The following is a 9,197-nucleotide window of genomic DNA, read 5'->3' on the forward strand; positions in this document are numbered from 1 at the left end:
TCTTTTTTTAGTCAAATCTTCTGATAACTCAAATTAACAATGTACACTAGTCAAATTATGATGCAAAAAATAGAAAAAAAAAATAAAGACAAAACCAACACCACAAATCCAAATCATGAACAATATTCAAAACAACAAAATCCACTATCCAGATCCATGACAACTCCACCACCCAAACAATACTTAAAATCAAGCTATACCACTATGGCCACACCACCACCACCACAACAAATAATATTGATAACCTTAAAATCAATACCAGTTCAAAAAATAATATTTAAATGTACAAATAAACGTAAAACTCCACTAATGAAGTACAACGAATCCAACACTACTTACTCAGCATTAGCTATAAATAAAATAAAAAATTCTCTCAGTTTTTTAATGTGACAATGCTTTGGTTGACATCAAATTCAGATAATGTTGACTCCAGCTGGATGATACAAATGTGGAGTAGCATTGTCTAGTAGAGTTAGTTTTTTAATATTCATACAATTTGAGTATACAATCTTCCTCTTCCTCATCATCTTCTTCTTCCCCTTCTTTCTACTTCTAATTCTCCTGTCTTTGTTAAAAGGGTGGAACAGCCCCATTGAAGATCTTTTGGTGTAACAAAAGCATTGGTTATTCCACTATACTACCAATATTCTAATGTTGGTATCAAGGCAGTGACAAATTTATTGATGTTTTTTCAACCCAATTTAGAAGAAAGCTATGTTAGTTTGGATAATTTCTTCTCCTATGCAGAGGCGGAAGTGAATATTTAAACAGACTTTGCAGCTAATTGAACTAATTTCGAAGTGGGGACCGGATTGCGTCGGCGGTGGGAAGGGAGGCTGGCCATTTTAACTGTTGACCAACCCATATCGTATCAATTTTTTTCAGTACCAACCCAGTTGTAAGTCACGACAAACCATGAAAATTAATTAATATACAGCTTGATAAACAAAGAACAATGAGGATGAATATTCTTGATTATAGTTTAAACACGAGGATCATGACATCCCGGTTTCACAAACTCTTCTTTTCTTTTTCTTGATGAGTGAATTGGAAGTTTAAGACATGTAACAGAAAAGAAATATGGGTTGCAGACACCGAGCTTCAACCCAAAATTAAGTTTTATTATCCAGAATTCAAAATACAAAACTCTTTTGAGCAATTAGCTAAAATTGGATCTCAAAACAATTCTCTGATATAGCATGGGTGACCGATTACCATCAAGGCCTACAATTGTAACCGCTGAGATGCCCAGCTCGAGTCAAATTCAAGTAAAGATCAGATGGGTGTCAATCGTAATGGCAGGAAAACCATTTAATAAACACCTCCCAGTATGCAAGATGAGTTCTAGACTAGGCTAGGTTACCGGAGATCACAATCAAGCGAATGCTGATAGGATATTTTTCTTCAGGGTGAACTCGTCTGCCTTGGCTGGGCTGATTGACTGCAACAAACAAGAAAACCGACTAATAGTCATGATTCCTCCAGCGCAGCGACAAAATTTCCTTATGGTAGTAGTTTATAATCATTTATCTAGTCTTTAGTCATTTATCTTTCATGTTTATCAATCCTGCAATGTTTAATATATTATTCACAATGCTGTTGTTTCCTTATCCGAAAGAAAGGGAAAAAACACAGGAACTAAAACTAAAGAGTATTATCGACTCAATTTGTCAACAATGTATACCAATTCCAGTAAATGGCCTTTTAAAGCTATCCAAACAGCCCATAAACCTTACCTTCTCAAGCAAGCGCTGGAGTCGCTGGATTTCATTCTTAGCATAATCAGCACCTTTATCCATACAACTTCTGGCAGCTTTCAAGTAAATCCTTCCATACCTAAAAAGGGCTTGTAAAAGTTACATTAAGGTTTACAAGGGTTTTATCTCAAATAAATTAATTAAAGAAATGCATTTGTAGAGAAAAGAAAAAACAAATGATAGTTTCAAGCAAATAACAAGAGGACAGCCATCAATAATATAGTAATACAAACTTTCCCAAGGCATTAATGTCAGTTATAAGTTAAAAATTAAAACAGTTAGGTATGAAAAGCAGACAGCCTCACACCCATATGGAAGTACCTTGCACTGAAACCCGTGAGTTTCTCAACTTCCTCTTCTATCCTAGAGAAGACAGCCTTCTTCTCTTCATTACTAGCAGTAACAAACTCCTTCACCAAGGCTTCCAAACTTGAAATTATACCAGCCTGTATAAACCATCAAACTTAACAAGACAATAGTAAATTGCCATCGACATCAATTTTGATCTCAATAGCTACTAACCTTTGAAGTGAGCTGTCCTTTACCATCACGACTGGTTCCACACTTTTCATTGATGAAAGTGACAAAGTCAGCTAAATCTCGGCCACCATCATATTCTTCACCAGCTTTGTTACTCTTTGGGAAGAATTTCAATGTAGGAAACCCACTTACATCATACCTTAACACAAAACACCAACCTTTGATATTGATTCTTAAGTTTAACATAAATCCATCTTCAGCATGTAAATTGAACATATAAACCGAGCTTGCACTTACTTTTCAGCTAGATCCTTGTACTTGTCCGCGTCAAGATTAGCAATCACTACATCATCCTCAAATTTGAATGCTGTGGCCACCTTTTCATAGGTCTGAATCAACAAAAGGAAAATCCATGCCATCAAGAGTACAGAAATTAAAGGTGCCAAACACAATAAGAATATAGAAGGGGGAGACATACTGGAGCAAGGTTCTTGCAATGACCACACCTGGCAGAACCATAATCCATTAGATAAAAAAGAACAAAAATTAAAAACAAAATCTACAAACCATGAAGGAAGCAAGATCTAGAGTATCTAAAAATATACTGATATTAAAAAGAGAGAAGAAAAGGCATCCTTACCAAGGTGCATAGAACTCGACCAAAACATCTTTGGTTTCATCCAACACAACCTCACCAAAATTATCAGCTGTGAGCACCACTACATCAGATGGAACTGAAGCTATTTTCACATTGGTCCCTGCCATCAATTAACATTATTAGAAACTCTTGGTGTTATACAAGTCTATTCAAAACACACTAGAGGGAATGAAAGGGAAAAAAACAAAAAAATACAAAAACAAAAAGAGAAGTAATTTACAGTGACGCAAGTTCCTGATACTGTGAAAAGGATAATAATGAACACAAAATCCGCGTAGCAATTGATGTTCTAAGAGACATGCTTGGCCAGGCCAGAATAATTTATGTTGACACATTGGGAAGATGTGATAGGAAAATAACACGTATGCTAGGCTAACACCTCAGAACTCATTTGAAGGCACACCGAGCCACAGAGACATGCATCCTTTTAAGATATAGGATTAAATGTGCGAGGTGTGTATTGCAGATTAGTGTCACAACGATTAGGATCCATATCCATAAAGTAGGCTTCAAAGAACAGAGAAATTAAAGTGAAGCCAAAAATAAAATAAAATACAAAAATATAAATAAAAAAGAAACCCTGCCCCCTCTTTTGAAGTAAGAATATTAATATAAATAAATGAATAAACAAAACAATTCTCTCTGTGAAAAGTGCCAAATTTTAATATATATATATATATATATATATATATTTCCGACTTATCAAAAAAAAATATATATATATATATATTTCCCGTTTCAAGAGAAGGGAAAGAAATGCTTGATATGTTGGTACAAGGTAAGTTTTCAAGAACGACACCCTACCTCCTTCGGTATTCACAAACTCAGTAAGGGCTTCTGCAGTTCGCGGTCCTTCATACCTATAAGCATGCATAACATACAGTCAAAACTGGAGATAGACCATTGGCACAAATCAAAAAAAATTAGAACTATGTATTAATTAGTAGAATCACCCTCACTTCTTGGGTTCCAAAGATCCCTTAGGGAACCACTTAATTGTTGGATATCCGGAAACCCCATATTTGCTGCACAAGTTCTTTTGGTCATCACAGTCAACCTACTCCATGTTCCCAAATGATACGTCAAGAAGAATGCAACAAAGCCTCAATAAAATTAGAAATGATAAGTAAAATTAGAAAAAATAAGTATGACCAATATGACATTCATTGAATATCTACCAGCTTAAGATATGGAAAAGTAAAACTTGTAGCGAACAAATTATAACCAATTTATAAGTTAACGGACAAGGACCACTATAAAGAGCTGACCTTTGCAATCAAAACCGACTTGGCCTTTTTAAAGCTTGTGGCAAGTCTCTCATACTCTGGAGCAAGCTTTTTACAGTGACCACACCTGTTACACAAAACAAAATACCAATGTAAGTGGTAATGTTGGTAAACTCTGTATGTGGGAAACTAAAATTGATGTAGGCCTTCTGGGAACCTTTCAGAAAATTTAAAATGAAAAAACAAAAAAACAAAACAAAACAAAATGTAAACATTGGTACAGACCGTATGGTACAGTTTGAAATAGCTTACAAGACACGGATTTACACAAAGAGCCCTATTAGGATATTATTAAAAGCTGCACTTTTCTAGTTCGTAGTTATCTTTCACCCACCTACTTAGAATTCACTGCAATGCAATAGACGTTTACGTCGCAATTCGTCATTTGATTGCATCCATACATTATTCTTCGTCAAAAATCTTACTTTGCATATGTAATTTGAAGAGATTCTAATGAGTACATTGATGAGTAATACACCATCCCAATTGATTTAAAAGGAATTGATCGGAGATCTGACAGAACTATAAAACACAGATCGACGGGAAACAGAAAGAGCTATAAATTAAGCACTAAAACCAAAATACTGACAAAAAGGAATCAATTTATCAAAGGTCAGAGAGAGAAGGAAGGGGTACCAAGGAGCGTAGAATTCGACGAGAGCTCCTCTTTCCTGACCAACCTCTTTGTCGAAGTTTTCTTCGGTTAGGACAACGACGACATCGTCGTCTGCTAGTGCCGATACAGCCAACAAAGCCAAGGTTACGAAGACTAACCAGATCTGAAGAAGCTTTTCCATTTCGCACTCTCCTTTTGTACCTTCGCTCCGAAAGCAAAAGCTACAAGAATTGGGAACTGAACAATGGAGAAATGTGTATATGTATCTGCTCCGATGGAGTTGGAGCAGGTGTGTCCAGCGGATAAAGCTTAGAAGCGTGCGTCCTCATTGAGTGCTAGTAATGTGCTGCCCCTTTGTTCACACTTTATTAACGTGGCATTTTTCGATTCGTCATTAGTACGTGGCAATCTCTTTGTTTGGTCGTTCCGATTGTTACAATGTTGACGTGTTTGGATGACATGCCAAGTTGTGAGAGGGCAATGGAAAAATTTAGGTGGCGAAAAACTGTATTTTTTCAATTACAAACTTTGGGATATTTTTAAAATTTAAATTTTGTAATATTAAGAATAAAAAAGTGTTAGAATAGTCTCGTTTATTTTTACTGATAATATGAAATGAGATGAGATTAATATTAAAAAATTAAATAAAATATTATTAAAATATTTTTTTTAATATTATTTTTATTTTGTGATTTGAAAAAGTTAAATTATTTATTTTATTTAATATTAAAATTTGAGAAAGTTGTAATGATTATATGAGATAAAATAAAATGAGTTTAAAAGTTTCTTGAAAACAAACAAAGCAAATTACTAAATTCACTTTCAACTGTGATTTTATACTTCAATCTATTTTGATTAAACATTTCATACGTTGAACTCGCTTGTTAGTAAAAAACAGAAAATGATAGATAATTTTTCAACATGGGCAAGCCAGAGATCGTTGGGTTTGTGTGTAAGTACAGATAGCTCAGGCATGATGTTGGATTAATCAGTTGTTCTACATTTTACACGACTACTAGAAAAAGACACAAAACCGAATGAAATGTAAAATAATAAAAAAGATCTACAAGATCACTTCTCTAACATTGGATTATGGAGATCAGAGCATAGAAAGAGGAAAATGCTAGATTGATCCTGATTTTACTTTGAAAAATTTTATTTGCAATCCTGAGTGAGGGATTGTGTTTGTAGTTCTATTAATGAATAAGGATAAAAGAGAAAATTTATTATTTTAAAAATAATATTATTATAATTTTAAATTTTTTTTAAAAATAACTATATGAGTTTGCATGAATAATTTTCAAATAGAGACTATATATAGATTAACTTTTTTTAAAAATATTTGAAATAATAAAAAAAATTATAATTATATTAAAGACACCCAGTAGGAGACATACTCGCCCATAGAGTAGCATGATCCTAAAAAGAAAGCTCTCGATTTGCAGTCATTCATATTGTATTTGCTGAATCAGCAGTCTTTGAGAAGATGTTCCCAATTCTGAACGCAACTCCCAACATTTTCTTGGACATATAGAGGATGAATTCCTAGGATGACTCTAATTTCACCCGCAGAAATTGCTCTTGTTAATATTAGTTAAATTCAATTTCTTTTTTTAAAAAGAAAAACTCTTAAACCATTCCATTATAACAAAGATGAGATACAAGGAACAGCATCCTCCAAAGTTACAATTATATATAAAATGGAAAGAGCATCTTCTGCCAATAAGTGAACCATAAAATTGTCATTTCTCTTAACATGAGAAACCTCCCACTTAGCAAAATTTGTCATCCACTATTTTGCTTCACACACAAACATAATAGCACTGCTCCAACCTTCTTTATCACCTTGTAATGTATTGATTATTGGCAACGAGGTCCCCCTCAATAATAACCTGTTTCAGGCCTAGATCCACACCAAACTTAATAGCCAGAAGTGCTCCAAACATCTCAACCAGTGGAGGTTTTAGAAATTATTGTTTTCTTAGCCTCATGGTAGCAATTATCTGTCATTCACTGTCTCTCACAACCACACCAACTCTAATCAGACCATGAATTTTATCAACAAATCCAACCCAGTTCAACTTGAACCAATTCAAATGAGGGGCCTTCCATTCTTTAGCTGATGTGCATAATTGTCTAACTCTATTGCTACTCTTAAGGTTTTCCTCAGCTAGCATGCAGTCAAGAATGACTCTAGCCTTTTTCACAATAGAGTTAGGATGTGAAAATTCATTGTTGAAAATGAAGTAGTTCCTTCTCCACTAAATCTTCCTTGCCACTACCATAAACTCTTGAAGAATCTGGCTCTCCATAGAACCTGTTAGAGCTTCAAAAAGCTACAATATAGAAGATTGAGGCTGGTAGCATTTCTGCTATCTTTTATAATATTGACTCTAGACATTCCTAGCAAACTCACACCTCCATATAGCATGTATCTGCCTGTAAAAAAGTAAAGAGCTAAAATTGCACCAATTATGCCATAGAGATTTGAAGCTGGAAAACAAACTTTTAGATGGAAGCATTTTTAACAAAATATACAATTCCAAGAAAATATATAAAAGAAAAATAACATATCAATTTCTCAAAATATACAAATCCAACCAAATATATATATAAAAATAACATAGCAACTTCTTTTAGTCCAACAAGAAAAAAAATTAAAAAGCATCCTTTTTCTTCATACCCAGAATAACATCTACCATGACATACAACCTCAAAGCAGCATAAACTTCAAACCAAAGAGTCCAAATCTCCTGCAAAAAGCAATAACTATTTGTTAATTTAAAAAATAAGAACATAAACATATTAGACAACACCAATTATTGTCCAATGTTTTAGTCGTGCATGGAGAGGAAGGAAAAGTAAGGGGCTGGGTCACGACAGAGGGGAGCCAATCCACTACCCATAATCACAGAGACATTAATTATCAGAATACCTGGAAATGAGGATCGATGACTCCTTTCTCGAGTTGGACGGAACCCAAATACTTCAAAGTTGTATTAGCCACCACCACCTCTCCTTTCTCCCTCACTTGAATTGCTGACTCGCATGTCTTCGATCATTTATATATCAAAATAGTGGATGCTCAATTAAATTGAACATGTTTAACAGCTAGCTAGCCATTAATGGCATGGATGCAAATAGTTCTAGATCACTACGAAATTGTTGTGCAAATTCATGAAATACTTGGATTGGATTGTTAAAATATTTTATCAAACAAAGAAATAAGTTACTTCCACCCTTAAAAATTACTCACCATTTGGTACGGTGGAGCCGCTACCACAACATAGAGGCCAGTGACGTTGCTAAGAGTTGAGAGAGAGGAAGAGAGAAACAGAGAGTGAGATACGGATAGGGAGAGGCTATCAGAGAGAGATCTACAAAAAGGAGCTTACCCGCCTGGTGGTGGCGCTGGAAATCACCTAGATTGTGACCGAGATGAGAGAAACAAAGGGAGAGAGAGGCGTTGCGGCTGGGTCTCACCGCTTCAATGGTTTGAGGGGTTGTTTATGGCGGCACTGTTGTTGTGGGTGGCTAAGTTGGTAGTTGGAGGTGACGCACGACGTCGCTAGTGGCAAAAAGGAGAGAAATTGAGGAGTGAGAGAGCTATGGGATGAGGGGGCTTGCATCTTGTGGCTGGAAGCAACGCACGGCATCGCTAGGGGTCATCGTGCACCATGGCTACTGACGGTGGCAAGGGTTGCGAGTTGGAGAGAGAGATAGAGAGAGAGAAGAGAGCATGTTAGGTTGAGAGAGAACTCAGAGGAGAGAGGGAAACATGAATGTGAGAGGGATTTGTGTATGCTCTCAAACTGCACTCGGTGGAGAAAACATGAAGTAAAAGAAGAGAAAAAGAAGTAAATAAAAAAAAATTGTACTGACACAAGCACTCGACGGAACCAAAGATCACTGCTATAAGCAATTTCCTTCCCCATAATTAAAATGATGCACTACCACTTACAGGAGGAAAAGAAGTAAATAAAAAAAATTTACAATGAACAAGCACTCGGATATATAAAATCACTGACACAACCCATCATCTTTCCCATAGATAATACACTTGACACTGACTTACTAGTCAATTGACACAAATTGAAAAAAAAAATTAAAAGACATTTATATCCTTATATAAACGGATACAAAAGAATAAAGAAAGAAGTAAACATACAATACATAGACAGCACATAGAAAAACAAGAAGTTACTATTCATTACTATTCATGCGAGATAGGCTCTTATATAATAGAAATATATATAGAATTGGCGCACAAAAATGCATGAGCTTCTCAGAGACGAAAATGACACCATGTTCATTGACCTGTGCATATATATTTGAAGAAAGTTGATTTTCAGAACCTAATAAGTACCTGCATCATTGTTCAAAATCAAAGCTCTATGGGT

The 9,197-nt window shown here is 35.1% G+C and overlaps 1 protein-coding gene and 1 long non-coding RNA gene across 2 annotated transcripts; both read right to left on the reverse strand.

The window, feature by feature from the left end:
• Positions 1-1,100: 1,100 nt before the first annotated feature.
• On the reverse strand, positions 1,101-5,103 carry LOC121260463 (probable protein disulfide-isomerase A6). Its single transcript, XM_041162344.1, has 11 exons — positions 4,818-5,103; positions 4,164-4,248; positions 3,855-3,952; positions 3,700-3,755; positions 2,878-2,995; positions 2,716-2,743; positions 2,535-2,626; positions 2,280-2,436; positions 2,079-2,203; positions 1,737-1,836; positions 1,101-1,441 (listed from the first exon to the last, which is right to left on the reverse strand). Exons 1-11 carry the CDS (start codon positions 4,976-4,978, stop codon positions 1,376-1,378), a joined length of 1,086 nt encoding a protein of 361 aa, XP_041018278.1. The 5' UTR covers positions 4,979-5,103; the 3' UTR covers positions 1,101-1,375.
• A 2,157-nt stretch (positions 5,104-7,260) lies between these two features.
• On the reverse strand, positions 7,261-8,126 carry LOC121260464. Its single transcript, XR_005939725.1, has 3 exons — positions 8,054-8,126; positions 7,733-7,849; positions 7,261-7,550 (listed from the first exon to the last, which is right to left on the reverse strand). It is a non-coding gene; the product is annotated as an uncharacterized LOC121260464 (long non-coding RNA).
• Between the last annotated feature and the right edge of the window lie 1,071 nt (positions 8,127-9,197).

This window comes from Juglans microcarpa x Juglans regia, chromosome 4D (assembly GCF_004785595.1).
Source record: "Juglans microcarpa x Juglans regia isolate MS1-56 chromosome 4D, Jm3101_v1.0, whole genome shotgun sequence".
Taxonomy (NCBI): Eukaryota; Viridiplantae; Streptophyta; class Magnoliopsida; order Fagales; family Juglandaceae; genus Juglans; species Juglans microcarpa x Juglans regia.